At 42.4% G+C, this 16,011-nt stretch overlaps 1 protein-coding gene across 3 annotated transcripts in view; it reads right to left on the minus strand.

Annotated features, from left to right (window-relative positions):
• Positions 1-16,011, minus strand: part of EVA1A (eva-1 homolog A, regulator of programmed cell death) — a 201,514-nt gene that overhangs the window by 126,504 nt on the left and 58,999 nt on the right. For all 3 annotated transcript variants that reach the window (XM_068183309.1, XM_068183310.1, XM_068183311.1), the window contains exon 3: positions 8,381-8,504. In XM_068183309.1, coding sequence (XP_068039410.1) covers positions 8,381-8,504 — 124 coding nt within the window. The remainder of the gene's footprint in view (positions 1-8,380; positions 8,505-16,011) is intronic.

The following is a 16,011-nucleotide window of genomic DNA, read 5'->3' on the forward strand; positions in this document are numbered from 1 at the left end:
TACACAGTATTCCCTCAATGGCTTTGCCTAAGAAATAAAAAAAAAAAAATGTAGCTGGGAGAAATTTAGTAATAAAATTTCCAAAATTCATCATGGATGCTTTAGAAGTCCCAGTTCACAGATACATGAATAGGTGACAACCTCCAGTGCCTTTGAGGTAGTCAGAAAAATCAATGTGTAAGTTAAAAGAGCTTGATATACCATTAGTATGATAAAACACTGAAAATATCAGGAGATACCTGTTTTAAAAAATGTGTAGTTAATTTGCAAACCAAGTGTAGGACAGATATTGAAAAAATAATGTGGAAATGCACAGCAATTGAAAGAGTTTATTACCATAACAATACCCCAGAGAAGATTTACTCTTCTCTGCCTTTTTTCTTCTGCTTTTTTTTTTTTGCCTTTTTTTTCCTAAAAGGTATTTATTTGAGGAGAACAATTGGTCTATATTTTCAGTCTTGAATAAGTCCATATATAGGACCTTCTGCAGAAGTGCTATATAAATTTACTTATCTGTTCTGTGAGTTCTACACTCACAGTTTAATCTGTGGAGTAATACAACAGATCCAAACTTCCAAGAAGATAACCTTTGCAGCATCTCAGTTTGCTTTTAAGAATATGGTTTCTGGGACACACTTTTCATCTCAGTTCTTCACCAGTACACCAGAAAATCTTGAAATCTGTTGTTCAGAGCTTGCAAACCTCTACCATAGTAGAACTGTGTTGGGATTTAGACTTATGTGCTCCATTTTTCACAACTTGCTTTCCCTGTGTTCCAGTTAATCTCTCCAAGGACACTCCTGGATCTTCTGAGAAGACTCCGTGATCACTTTGCCCCTGCCAGCAGCCAAAGCCATTTATGACACCTGCAGGACCAGGCACCACACAGCCTCTGCCCTCAGCACAGAAAGGCACCACAGGTGCCACAGTGCCCAAGGATGGGCTGGATCTCCTCAAAGGAGGAACATAGAAACATGGGGAGCTCCTCCTGGCGCTGCTGTTGACTCACCCATCACAGCACTGGAAGTTCAACTCTTCCTTTTCCTTCACTTAAAATTGATGGCTTAAAAAAGGGTATTGCTATCCCTGGTTTGTTGGGGTTTTTTCCCCGACCCACAGAAAACTTAAATGACAATGGACAAAGAGGATCTGTAGAAATCACAGCTCTAGCATTTATACAATTTGGGCAGATTTCAGAATTTCTTTTTTAGTGGTTCACATCTGGATACTGGAGACCTGATCCAGCAAAGGGAATCCTTATGTCTTCATAGTAAGAAACATTATGGTTTCATTGCCTCCTTATTATGTCAATCAGGGCTGACTGATTATGTTTGAAAGAGAAATGGGATTTTTTTAACTCTCCAAGGTCCAGCAGCAGTTTCATTGCCTGCAGGATCAGGAAATTATGATTATAATAAAAAGACTGTAATATCATTACATTAGTGATAATATCATATTTCCATTTATTATGTTAGTTAATATATTATATTAATATTGCAATCATATTTATAATTAAACCAACAATAATCTCTGCATTTGCTGACACTGGAATCACATATTCCTGTTAATCCTCTTCCTGGCAGTCAAGTGATTAATGTGCTACAGAGATAGGGCTATTTGACAGCTCCTGAAAATCTCTGTGCATCAACAGCTTAAAACAATATTAATCATTAGCATTAACATTTCTCTGCCCCAATTGTGGGCTGATAGATCTGTCCTCTGTTATTTACAACGTTCCTTTATTTACACCTTTTCAGCACCACAGCGGTTGCTGCCTGAGGTTTTATTGCCCTTATAAATTTCCACTCCCTGAATCACCTTAACAGTTTTGAACTAATACAGATAATCAAGAGAGAGCTGGTGAATGCAGGAGGCAAAAGGCTCGTTCTGTTGCCTCTGTGGCTGGGCCAGGGGGATGTGCCCATTAAACATCCCCAGCTCCATCACGCTGCTTTGGGAAGCCTGGCCCACCAAAAAGCAATGCAGCAAACAATACAGTGAACTTCTCTTGCCACCAATAAAACTGTCTGATGAAGATTAGTGCTTTTCTGAAAGGGTTGATGACCACTGAATTACCATTCTATCCCAGCACTAAAATCAATCACCAGCATTAAAGCGACCAGGAATACATTTAGGTCCTTCTTTGCTCGCATCTTAAACTTCCACAAAACCTCTGTACTTTCTATAGCCCTCTGCTCTTGCTCACAGCGTTTTGCAAATTCTGTCTCTGGAATGCAAGCCTTGAGGATGTGTCATGAGATGTGGCTTTTCAGGCCGTGTTCACTGAATTTAATAGAAAAGATTCAATCCTCAGCCAAGCAAAGCCAATAGCAAAGCCCACAGAGGATTCAATACTGGAGGAATGGGCTGTAAGAAAATTAAAGGTTGAACAAGAGGCACTCACTGCAAGCCTAGGTGGTCCTTCCAAAATGCCCTTTCAATACTTTTTGGCCAATTTAGCTGAAATCTGATGAGCAGACCTGACCATTTCACCAAAAGACATGAAATCACAACATGAAGCAGGACTCTTCACCGCTCTTTGATAGCTGGAATAGCTCTGGCAACACTAATGGCATTCTGCTGTTTCCCTGGCAAAAAAAAATTGCACATCTTCACCATAAGGCAGACACTCCTAGGACACACAATGGCAGTGCTGTCACTGTATGATATAGAGCATAAATCTGAATATGACACTTTTATCAGAAGGTGATCGTAATGGGATTAATTCCTAAATGTTTTTTAAATTAATTTGCTTTCTAATTAAAGCTGCCTGGGGCTGTTAAGAAAAATAATCTGAGTAAGATTTTGGTAAGGACTTTAGGTCATCCCCATGTTTGAAAATCAGTCATTGACTTTCCACAAGAAATAAATGCTCTTGTTACATTTTTATCTTACATTTTATCAAATCTATGGTGAAGAGAATGAAAGCCTGTTGTCCTCAAAACATGTGTCCAGTCAATTCTCAGCCCAAAGGTTTTTCAATAAATCCAAGCTACAGGTTCAAAACCAGGACAAAGTGACCTCCCTCATCCCCTTTCCTCCTCCTAACACCTTGCAAACTTTTGGCACTCCACACTTTGCCAGGAAACGTTTCCTTCCCAGATACATTTCTCAGAGCCTTGATGTTCCTTTCCCAAATAAGTTTTTGTATTGTTACAGAGGGATTTGAGCTGAAATTGGAGCCTAGGTCACAATCCAGACTTTCTGAAACTTCAAAGGCTTCAGGCGTACATTTGTGAATAGAAGGTAGAGCAGCAAAGTTTGGATTTACACTTTGTTACATCACTGGGATGCTTAGTACAGAGGAGCTTCATATTCACCATCCTTCAATTGTCACATCCAACTGCTTCACTCAGCATTTTAAAATGAAATAAAAATAAAAATATTTTTAAAAAAAACATTGGATGTAGGTTATTCCCTCCCAGAGTCCTTGAAGTCATAAGCTAAAGTAGTAACTGCCCAAGAGAAAAGTGGGAAAATATCACTAGCATTTTATGGGAAGCTGCAGCTTTAGGCTCTTCAGAGCTGAGAAGGAATCAGTTCATCCAGTGTGGCAATGGCAAAGGAGGACACAGAAGAAAGGCACTATGTGGGGGTCTCATGGAATAAGTCAAATAAGTAAGGTAGGAGCCATCTCCTTTCTCAACAGCACTGCCTGAAATGGCCACTCAGACAACACATCTCATCCTAAGTATTCCCTCTGCAGAGCAGGGCAAACATTTATGTCTCCATTTTGTTCAGGAGCATTGACACTTCTGAAACAGCAAAGCCACAAAAAAAAAAAAAAAAAAAAAAAAAACCAACCAAACAAAAAGCCACAACAGGCAAAGAGCTGCTGTGCAGGGGCAGATGAATCTCTGCTGGTGCAATAGCCCACCAAAGACCAAACCAAATAAAATCAGCTGCAGTGGTATTGCTGGGATGCAGAGAGCTGAAGTTATTTCTTCAGCATGACTTGGACAGCCCCACAGATCCTGTTCCCAGCCAGGATTAGATCACACAGCCCCTCCAGAAAGTCTGGCACACGGAGCAAATATTCCCTAGCTTACAATAACATACGATCTTACACGGTTCTCTGTCTCTGAAGTGAGGGGGATGAACAAACACTGAATTGTTTGAATAATATTGGTGAATCCAGGTTTCAGTTAGAGGGAATTCATGTTAGACCAATTAAATAGTATGTCAATTCCCTCTAATTATCTGTTCCTTCAGCCCACCCGGTAATTACACTTAATGGGTCTAAATCAAATCAGCATGTTACCTGGGAAATAATTGGATTTATGTGCAATTTTTTAATGATCCTGAAAGGTACCCTGGAGATTTAAGTCCCCTCTGTGTTCAGGGTTTGATCTTAGGCTTCAATGTGCTTTGGATGTGGATCTCAGGATACATTGGCCCTGATAAATTGAATGCACCCATTCCCCGCCACTGAGGCCCACTGATGTGGGGACCACTATTTTCATCAACTTTTTCAGCTTCTAAAACAAGGTGCCCATACCCAGACTTCCCACTGGAAACCATCTCTGGCCAGTGCTAAATGCCAAAGTGCATCTACACTAGGAGAGAACAATTCCAGGTTTCAGTGTTACAGCAGCACATCCCCACCTTGAGCTGCAGGGAGCCTGCAGGGGCTCTGCTGAGCCTGTGGACAGCAGGAGGATTTGCAGAGGCACCTCCAAGTGAAGAAGCACAAGCTGTGCTCTGCTGAGACCTGTACTGTGCCTTTGACCATCTCCCCAAAGGGTCGTGCACATTAGAAACTAAGGTACACATGGTATAGAGAAATAAACCATAGAATCATTGAGGTTGGAAGAGACCAAGATCATTGAATCCAAATTTTGACTGAACACCACCACATCAACTAAAAATAAAATCTAAGCTTCTCTATACTTTGATGAACCTTGGCCCCCAAGAAACTTGGTAGTTTTAAGTAAATCTCCCTTGCCCCAAACTGAGAGAGAATAGAGTATTTTATTGAACATTTCTGATCTCCTTAAACATCCTAATCTTTAAAATTAAAAGTACACACATATAAATACACATACAGTGTGTTTATTTATTTACAGATATAGAGAATTCACAGGACCGCCAAACTCCTGACACTTAAAAGTAGTTCCATGCACATATCTGAGTCCACTACATGCAATATGAGTGTCCATTAGATCCTAGATCCATCTATTGGATTAGAGGAGACCATGAATAGCACAAGGCTTCCCAAAAAACACACAAGCAAATTCATTCCTCATTGCTTCTGGGTAAGCATGCACTTCTCCAAACTACTTATTTTAATTTCTACAGGAGGTGAGCTGCAACACCTCTGCACAAGTTTTTCCTGCTTCCAGCAAGAGCAGTCTCTGAGGGATGACTACAGGAGACATCCCCTCATTGCCTGCTCTCCAGAGCCCCACCATCTGAAAAATCTTTGTCTTTCAGTTTCAGCTTGATTTACTGTCCTCCATCTCCTTGAAATTCTGTCCATGAGAAACCAAAATAGCACCTTGCCTTGTGCATGAACCCCACACAGCAAACGAGCATCGGAACCACTCGATTTCAAACGCAGGGGAATGTCAGGGAGACAAAACTGCAGTGACAGTGGCTCGAGGGGATGACTGCACCATCTCTTAATTCCTCAGCAAAGGTACAAGCAAATGCCACTAACTTTAGCTTTGCTTTCTTTCAAGGAAGTCTTTCTCTTTGAATAACTACCTCTATTCAGAGGCCCTTTGAGGTTTCAGCATGACTCTGACAATGAAGGAGCTTGTGCGTTCTTATTTTATATTAAAGATGTCCTGTCCAAACTCTGCAGGCCACTTCCCAAAGTGCCTCTAACACCTGTATACAAGAAAATTCACACTCTGTGACAGGATCATAACAGGCTCCCTCAATAAGCAACAAAAACAAAGAGATATGCCTATCAATTCAAGACAATTCAGACCTTAAATAGGTTATGTCTGCTGTTAAGAAAGACAAATTCAGAAACAGAACCCAAAAAAATTGTATTTGTCTTTTGATAAAGTTATGACTCAAATCAGGCAGTGAGCTCTTCACAAGGACTCTGATTACAGCTCGGTGTGTTCACACTTTCTGGAGCAGCTCAACACTTCATAGGACCACAATCTTGGGGTTCAGCTCTGAAGCATATATTTACTTAGAGCTGATAAACAATATTCAAATAGTCAATAACCCAAAAAACCCACCAAAATTTCTTATGGTCCTATATTTCACATTTTATGAATGCATCATTACTCAGTCCCCTCATTAGCCTTCTCCCTATAGAAAGGTGGAAAGGCTTATTGAACTCACAACAGCACTAGATACTGTTTGTGAGACTCAAAATTAACATTTTGAATCACCAGGGAAAACCTGACTGTGACCTGGTATCTCTGGGCTAATTCTCACGTATTTCAAACGTTGTTAGCAATCTAGTTGGTTCTGATTAAAAGTTTGCCCAATCACTAAGAAACAATAATTTCTGTCAGATTACCCTGTTTCACTCTGCAAAATTTGAGCCTGAAAAATGTCTTGAGGAAATGTTTTTGAGCAGCTTCCCCTGCTCTCTTTCAGGAAAATCAACTACTCTACACTCTGACAAACTCCTTCTTTTCTACTATATCTGTAATTAGCAAAGAATGCCAAGACATAAATATTAATGCACAGATGGGTCCTGAAGTACCTTCAGAAGTTCAGCACAGGCCTCAATAGTCAGATTTTTCACGTGAGCTTTGATACAAACCCAGCAGGTTGAGGAGGACTTGTCAGAACACCCTGCTAATCACTCCTCTGGAAGAGATGCATTTCTCACCCAACAAGGGATGTTACAATCGCCCATGAAAATCCCACAACAAATGCAGGTGCTTCATTACCTACTTCTGATTTGAATTTCACACAGATCTGGCCAGATCCCTTCACTTCATTAGCACAGGTCTCTGCCTGCTGGGGCAATAAGTCTTCTGTACTGCTGCTGGCAGTCTGAATGTTTCTGCTTTTGTTTTAAACCTTTTCTGAAGCCAGATCTGTTTTTCTTTCCTGTGAAAACTTTCCCTTTTTTGGCTTATCCCCCAAAAATACTGGTGATGTGATGCTGGGGCCATGTTAGTTATGTTATCTAAAAACCTTGAGGCTGGTCTGAAATGCTATGTCCAGACTAATTGCCATGTCCAGTTAATTCATAGAATCATTAAGGCTGTAAAAGATCTCTAAGATCACCAAGTCACCCAGCACTGCCATGTCCACTGCTAAACCATGTCCCTAAGCACCACATCTACACACTTTTGAATACTCCCAACCACAGAGATTCCACCACTTCCCTTGGAAATGCAGCTTGTTCCAATGCTTGACCATCCTTTCAGTAAAGAGATTTTTCCAGTTTTTAGATCCTACCTAAGCCTCCCCTGGTGCATCCCGAGGCCATTTTCTCTTGTTATATCATTTATTACTTGGAGGAAGAGAGTGACCCCCACCTTGGTACAACCTCCTTTCAGGTGGTTGTAGAGTGATAAGGTCCTCCCTGAGCCTGCTTTTTCCAGGCTAAACACCCCAGCTCCTTCAGATGCTCCTCATCAGACTTGTGCTCAAATAGAAACGGGTCCTGTTCTCCAGCTGACATCAGTGGGCACAGTTTGTCTACATCAAACATGACATGTCTCCAAAATAATGTATCTGCTTCCAAAGCCCGGATGGAGAATGGTGTCTCGGCTGTGCTAACTCCCCTGCTGGGGCCAGGAATTGGCCAAGAGGGTGTTGGTTGTCCTGAGCCAAAGCTGCTCTGGGCTCACTCCTCCACAGCATGCATGACTGCCCCGCCAGTATCCAGCCCCAATTAATTTAAACACAGCTAATGAGATCATGCAAAACACAGCGTAACATTTCTCAGCCTGATCTGGGAGCAATTAAAAGCTGGATTCTGGCATGGTGTGGGCAGGTGAGGCTCCAGTCACACCACCACCACCAGGGCCTGCCTGAGGTACCCAGCTCAGGAAGACTTTGCCCAGGCAAGGAGCTCCCGCTGCCCCTGGAGGGGCCGGCAGAGAGGGGACAAGTCCTTCTACCCACCAGGACAGGAGCATGGCTGCGGGTGGGATCAGGAGGAGCCCACCCACCAGTGACAGCATGAGCTGAACGCTGGCAAAGGCTGGCACTGGCACCTGCAGAACCAGCCGGACCTGGGGCTGCTGGCAAGCAGGAAGGAGGCAGAGCAGGAGCATCCCAGCAGGGCAGCAAGTGAGGGGGAAAGGGGAAATGCTCCACACTGGGAGTTTTCTTACACTGGAAATAGAGGTAGAAGGGAGGAAGAAGTCCTAGAAAGCCTCTCTGGTGAGTATTAAGTACGAAAATGCTTTGGTCTCAACAGAGCAAACAGATTTGATAGAGAACTACTTACTTGGCCTGCACTTGTACCACACGAGGAGGTACTTGCCGGTCCCAGGGCAGGGATCCATCCCAAACAGCCGGCTGTTGACGAGGAACTGGCAGCTCCGCCTGTCCTGGCACTCATCCAGCATCTTCTGCAGCCGGGGATAGGCACAAGAAACAGAGAAACAAAAGCACTTCAGTGTCCCCGCTAAAGGGAGCATCAAACAGACACAAACTGCAGAAAGGGAAGGCCATCCTTGCCTCCACGACCAGCCCTGGCAAGAGGCAGGTGATGGCGCCCAACACAGCGGGTACCACAGGAGCCATGGACTCAGTGCTCCTTGCACTGTTTTAAGAGCAGGTTTTCATCCCTTTGCATGGGTGCAAAAGGAAGGATTTGCACTGGGATGGTCACAGAGATTTTGAGACACGTGCATGCCATTTAATCATAATATAAGACAGTACAATCCCAGGAAAAGCAGCTTTGGGGACACGGATCCACCTTGACAGTTAAAAGCAAAGACTCAAACTCTGCCATCACCAATCTGCTTTAGATTTCTCTGGAGAAACACAATTTCAAGACAGCTCTTGTCTCAGTTATATAAAAGCTGGTCTAAATGTATATATAAAAATTGCTGGTATTCCAATAATTAGTAGTTGTGGTGAGAACACTTATATAGCCAACTTAGTCAGTTTTTAATAGGGTTCATTCCTCTTCCCCCATGATTATTACATTCTTTTAGCTAAACTCAGGAAGGGGCTGTGGGTCAGGGGGCTCTCCCACTACTGGCATTTTGGGTCCTACCCCCTTTTCTGCTTTTTTTCTAGCACTTGCTCCCCACTCCCCCATTCATAACACTCACCAAAACTCCATCTTAGAATCCACAGGGGCAAGACATTCTGTCTCCTGCTAGAAAATAGCTTCATTAAGGAAGATTAATGATTTCTTTTAACCCTGTGATCCTCTAAAGCAGTGGTGGGGGGGAGAATATTATTGAGTGGGGCAGTAATTAAGTTTTAAATTCAGCTGGATGGCTAGGGTGGTATTTATGTACTCCTGTAGAGCCCCTAAAGCACTAAAATTACCATAATGTTTGCCTGACACACATGAACCTGTCAGAGCGTTTTGAGACCACAGAGCGAGGTAATCCACCAGCCTCGTTAAGTTCCTGTGATGCAGGGCTGTGAATTCCAGCCCCAAAACAATTAATTTTCTCTTGCAAGGAGGCACTGGAAAATCCTTCCTCAGAAATTCCCCTAGGCTCCCCTGGTCTCTTTTGTCTTCTCTCTGTTCACTTTTCTTACACCCACCTCGATATTTGGGCTTTCCCACAGTCTTCTCCTTGTGCCATTAACATAAAGGCTGCTCCTGCTCTACCATGTGCCACCCAAACCAATTTTCTCTCTGCTTCAGTAACTACTTTCTATTTTTGAGTTCTCCCTGAATGTAATATATAGAATCTTTAGCATTATAACTCTGAATGTCACGCTTTGAACAACAGCTGTTCCAGTTTCAAGCGCAATTTGAAGCTGCCTCATTTGCAGTTGCTCATAACTTCCTAAAGCTTTCACCTTTTGGGCTGACACATGCAAGAATTCATGCCTGCCTCAAGTCTGACCTTTATTTTAAAGTTCAAACCAAAACAATCCAGGCCTTTTCTAGCAGGCAGAGAACATATGCTGTTGTTTTCCACTTACAAAGGTAATAAAATGCAGTCATTTTGTTTAAAAATACAGGATTTAGGATGGAAAGGCTGAGAGGTGAACACTGAAGGAGGTGCCTGGGAGCATTAGCCCCCGCTTGAACATCACATTAAAATGCAGAGAAACAGCATATTCTTTCCTCTAGGCTCATAAGAGTTGGCTGCTCACTCGGCATATGAAATTTAATTTAATGCAAAATCCAGTGAGTTGCAAAGGAATTTAAGTGAGGATCCAGCACAGATACCTCTTTTCATCTCAAAAAGCAAAGAACAACTGAAACAATTCTGGAGGGCTACATGTATGGAGAGAAATTCTCTCCAAATCATTGTGCACCTGAAAGGATTTTCTGGTACTGGACAGCCATGCTTACACACATCTAGAACTAAGAATATTGAGCAAAGGAAAAGAATCAGGACCCCAAATTTTTTCTTTCCCTCTAGGGAAACTTTCTCCCCTCAAAGGCAACAGACTTGGGTTTTGATCTACAAACCTGTTCACAGCAGACAGGCCAACAAGAAAACAACTTTGAAAACCTCAGCTGAGATATCTCAGCAGCACTTGTTCATCTGTCCTCAGGCTCAGCATCAGGAACAAAGACAACAATTCACTGACCTCAGAGAACCACAGACACAGGCAGCCTTCAGGTAGTGCCACTTTGTCTTGGCTCTGCTCTAGCTTTTGGCTGCTCCTGCTTATTCCTTGTATTCGATGTAAGTGAAACCTCCTGAGTTTACTTCCTGTGGTATGCAAAAGGTGGAAGAGGCCAGCAAAAAACTAAGCCTTAGGGAGAAATTTGTAAATAAATTAAGGAGCAAAAGTCATCCCTGCCAATGTGAGAGCACAGAAAAAAGTGAAGCATTCTTGGGTCTCAATATGCCATTTATTAATTTGTTACAGTGTTTAGCTACAGTTCCAAATTCATTTCATAATAGCCATGACTCTGAAAAGTTTCATGGGGGAAAGAAATCAGTATTTCCTTTTCATTCATGTAAGTCTATTTTACCTCCCCCAAAGGGCAATTTTCCTGAAATTATTTTAAAAATCATTAAGATTTCTGATTTCCTGTACACTGTTTGAGTAATGTCTTATGCATAATGAAATATATCCATAAAGAGTAAAATAAAAAATATATATGTTCAATCCTCAGTGAAATACATCAGTAAAAAATGCAAGAAAAATTAGCTGTAATTGACAGTGCATTTTCTTGATTAAAAAAAAAACAGTTGTTACACCAGTCTTAATGTTAACTTAAAAACTTGCACATATTACTTTTACCTATCCTTGTATGCACAGAAATTTTCTTTCCCACTGCTTCCATCAGTATGTGCTATATACCAGCATCTTCTTAAACACTGTGCAGAACATGTGTCCCCCAAAGGTACAGTTCCCTGCAGGTCCAGAGGTTCTGCTGTTTACCAGAAGCCAAGACCTTGGCTTTCTGGCCTTACTCTCAAAAATCATACATCTAGGCAGTATCAGAGCTCTGGCAGATGTCAGATGTTTTTTCCTGAGGTATTTGCAGATGATCAGGTAGACTGACACCAGGAAAGTTGGGAGTTCACTTGGCAGTGGGGGAATGTCTTGAGCTCACATGGTTATTGCTCAATGGATGGAAAAATGTAGGTAATTCATTCTCTGTCTTCCTTGTTGTTCTGGTTGTCCCTGTCAGCAGAAAAGGTGGGAAAACACAACCACAAAACCAACCAGAAAGAGGCCCACAAACAATCTGGACTTGCAATAGCAATAGGCCCACAGAACTGTTCCTAACTGGGAAGTACAATCAGCTCCTTATGTCTCCAAGTCTGGTGGATCCCTGACTAAAGCCAATTAAGTCACCTCGGTTTAGATTATATTATAACAATCACTCCAACTGAGGAAGGTGGAGGAGGAATTCAGGAATTCCTGTCTGGCATTAAAGGGGAGGGAAGACACATTAATTGCACTGTGCCATTTTATAATTGCGCTACAGTGGTAAATCAGGCCTGAGGGCTGACAGCCAGTGCTCAGGAAGGAAGCTGTGGCTGTTTAAACCCATTCCATTCCCTGGTTCATAACTGAGCTAAGAAGCTGCAAGATCTACAGGAGATAAGAGAGCAAGAAAAGTGAATTCAAGTAAAACAAACACTAATCTAACCCCTGTGATTTATGCCCTGGATTAATCTCCCTGCGGTGACCTCAGTCTTAAAGTAAGGGCAGCCTCAAGCTCAAAATCATGTATTTCTAGTAGCCACTGCAGATGAAACACATTTCTCGTGCTCATTTTGTTGTGCTCATTAGCTAAGTAATTGCTTGTGCTCATTAGATAACAACCTTTTAAATGAGGAGCTGGATGCAAGCTCTGCAAGGAGGCCATCCCCAGCCATTCCCAAGGGTACGCTCATTTTTAGCCTGTCTCTTCAAATCACTCTTCAAGAAGTGCTTCCCCTGCACACTTAAAATAAACCACAACTGAGCTTAACACCCAAGGCAATTAAACTTATCTCAGTTCTTGGTCCCACGGAGCAGTTCATAGATCCAACATGTCTGAAGGGTGAAACTTCAGACCCATAGAAGCCAATGGTGAAACTCAAAGGGAACGAGGACTTTGCCACAGGGCTGCTCCCTGTACAGCCTCCATCTTCAAAGGACCATAAGGATGACTGCAGGGCATGTCAGTCATGCATGAAATTACACAGAGGAGCCCTACTAAATAATTGCCCAAATTGTGTGTTGATGGGGAGAGTAACTCACAGAGCAAGCTGCATGAATATATCAGAGCCACATGCAGCCAAATGAAGATGCACATAGATTTGTATTAAGAACTTTATGCAAGAAGATACCAGTAATTTTAAGTATTTTTAGGTCAAATTCAATCCAGGCATGGCCATTATGGTGGAGTTACACCAACACTTATATTGGTGCACCTTCAGAGTTTTTACAACGGGAAGAAGCAAACCCAACAAACAACGTAGCATGAACTCTCCCTACAGCACAGTGCATTCATAATAGCTTCATGTCACATTTCATTTGAATTTTGATACTCTTTTATGTACCCTTGAACACTGGTAATACATCAAAACATGCTATAAACTTAGTGCTTTCAAGTTGAAAACTTATTTACAGGTCCTGTTTCTGAGCACTAAACAGTTATCTCCATTCATGCAAATTACTGAAGTCCATGGAGGAAGAATATTTTCCAAGAATCAGCAACAGGGAAGCACAGACTACATGAGGAAATGAAATCCATGCTGATGAGGTGCAGGTGACCTGCCTATGGCTTCATCAAGCCACCTTCCCAGCCTGCTTCACTAGAAACTAGTTCAGCTTTGCCCAAATTACTGTATTCCATCTGTGCATCACTTGAAGAAGAGATCAAAGGCCCTGAATCCTGATCTATAGCAGGTTTTAGTGCTCTACTATCTCTTATCACTCTCCCATGGACTTTGCTGTGCTCATAGCAGAGTCAGCAGAAGGGAAAATGCCCACATGTTTGGTGATTCACAAAAACATACCAGACTGTGAAATAAAGAACTGAAAACTAGGCATGCATTCCCTGTCACCAGCTCTGCTATGGGAGTAGTAAATGCCAGCAGGACAGTAGAGCAGACAGCAGTGGGCTGGGATGTTAAAACACCAGCAGGATTCACCAGTGCTTCTCTGTAAGGGCCTTGAAAGAGCCCAGAAACAGCAATTCACAAAGAGCAGCAACATGTTCACCAAATAGAAGGACCTGATAAAAGCTGCATTACAAATATCACCTAATTAACATTACCTACATTTCCTAACAGTAGGAAACTTAATCTGTATGCAGGGTCAACTTCAAAGGGAGAGGAGGTTTAAACTGAAAAAATACAAAAGGATGCATAACCAAAAGTCATGGGATTAAAGAAAGGGAAAGCTTAAAACTCAAAGTGGAAAAAAAAAATCCCTGGGAGCAAACCATTACACTGTCAAGCAGGGTCTTAATGGCAATGATGGAAGCCCCATGACTTAGAAAGTTTAAATTTAGAGTAAACAAAGCATTAGGAGGCTTACACCCTGGGGAGCAGTCCTGCCTCATCAGGGAGACAGGCTGCACTGGCCACCTCTGCCTCCAGTGCCTCTTCTCCTGCAGGACATAATCACTCTGCTCTGATGAGCTACTTCAGTCAAGCCAAAGATTTCACAGACACAGCAATTTAGAGATTGTCTGTGACCTCTGCATCCAACAGTTCAACTTGCAAATAATTAGCTGGAGGAGCCACTTGCCAGAGAGCTCTATTTCAGTTTAGGCACAATTCATGAATGAAACAGCACTGGTTCTGTGATTTTTAACAGCAACTTTGGCAGTGCAGAAAACTCTTCTGGACCCTGAGCTCACTGCTCACCATCCCCTGCAAAGTAATTAATATGGTCTGAAAAAGAGTTGCCCACACTGTTCGTTGGTTCACTGACATTTTTGAGACTGAAACGTTCTTTGTTCAAACTGCCAAGAAACTGTGGAGTTCTAATATTCAATATAACAATGGGTTCTCCTCCCAGTGGTACTGATGACCATTATTCTTCCTTTCTACCAATTTCTTCCTTGTTTCCCCCTGACCATGATCATCTTCTAGATGTTCAGAGTCATGAGAGAGGGCCCTTTTTCACTCCTGTTGAGGCCACTTAGGGCTGTGACATCAGTGGGACCATGCAATATCTGGTGACTGGACATGTCAGGAGCCATTGTCCTTGGCCTGCCAAGAAAACTGGAGCAGTTGGGAATGTTTCCTTTTATTTGGTATTTTACCTTTAATCCAGAATAACTGTGTAAACAAAATCCACTTTGGAAACAGCAACAGCAGCCCTCTCATTTTGTGATCAACAGCTGGCCTGTTTGAGAGCCATTTCTGGAAAATTTATCTCATCTTTCCATCAGCAAAGAGGTAAAAGAGGTAACTCCTCTTTTTTTGTTTTGTTTTGTTTTGTTTTGTTTTGTTTCACAGAAACCTTCCTGGTGGATGAAAATGAACAAAAAAGAGGGAGGAAAAGTTCATGCAAGGAATCTGCTCCCTTTTGTAGGGCTGCTGAAGTGACAGCAGGGGATGGTGGCAGCAAAGGTGTCCCGTCTCTTGCCCAAAGGACAAAAGGGAATACCACATCAGCAGTGCTAGTGATTCTTGTCACCAAGGACTGGTTGTCCTGGAGAGTGTTGAAAGAGACCCAGGCCACAGGCCATGCCCACAGACCCTCCCCAGATTAGCTAATCACTCTAAGGAGAGTCAGGATTCAGCTCCAGAGCACCTTCTAAGCACAGGTCCTCTTGGGGAAACAAGTGACACAGTAAGATATTGCTCTTGGAAGAGCATCTATCTGCTGATTTCTGTGCCTGTGCAAATGAAGAGAGAAGTTAGTCTTCAATGTCTTTGATAAATATCAGGGGGCAGAACACAAATTAAGCGGCTCTCCAGGGTTTTCTGTTTTCCTTACAAATAAGCTGTGGTCTTATTTTCTGCCAATTTATCAAAATGAGAAAATTGCAGGTAATCAGCTGTAAAGTATAATATAGTTTTCTGGTAAAAAGCAATAATTTTAGCCAACCATTATACATTCTTCCATACAGACCTCGAGTGTTTCATTGCTGAAAACAAGCGGCATCAGAAATACTGATCCAGACTTCAGCCTTCCAGTACCTAAAGGAGGCCTACAAGAGGCTTATAAGAAGGGTGTCCAGTCATACAGCAAAGGGGAAAGGCCTTGAGGTGAAGAAGGGTAATTTTAGATTAGATACTAGGAAGAAATTCTTTACTCAGAGCGTGGTGAGGCACTGGAACAGACTGCCCAGTTCTGGCTGTCCCATCCCTGGAAGTGTTCAAGGCCAGATTGGATGGGGCTTTGGGCAACCTGATCTAGTGAAAGGTGTCCCTTTACATGGCAGGGGGCTGGAACAAGATGATCTTTAAGGTACCTTCCAAGTCAGACCATTCTGTGAATCTGTGATGATTCTATGAATGTCCA

Source organism: Anomalospiza imberbis, chromosome 3, assembly GCF_031753505.1.
Source record: "Anomalospiza imberbis isolate Cuckoo-Finch-1a 21T00152 chromosome 3, ASM3175350v1, whole genome shotgun sequence".
NCBI lineage: Eukaryota > Metazoa > Chordata > Aves > Passeriformes > Viduidae > Anomalospiza > Anomalospiza imberbis.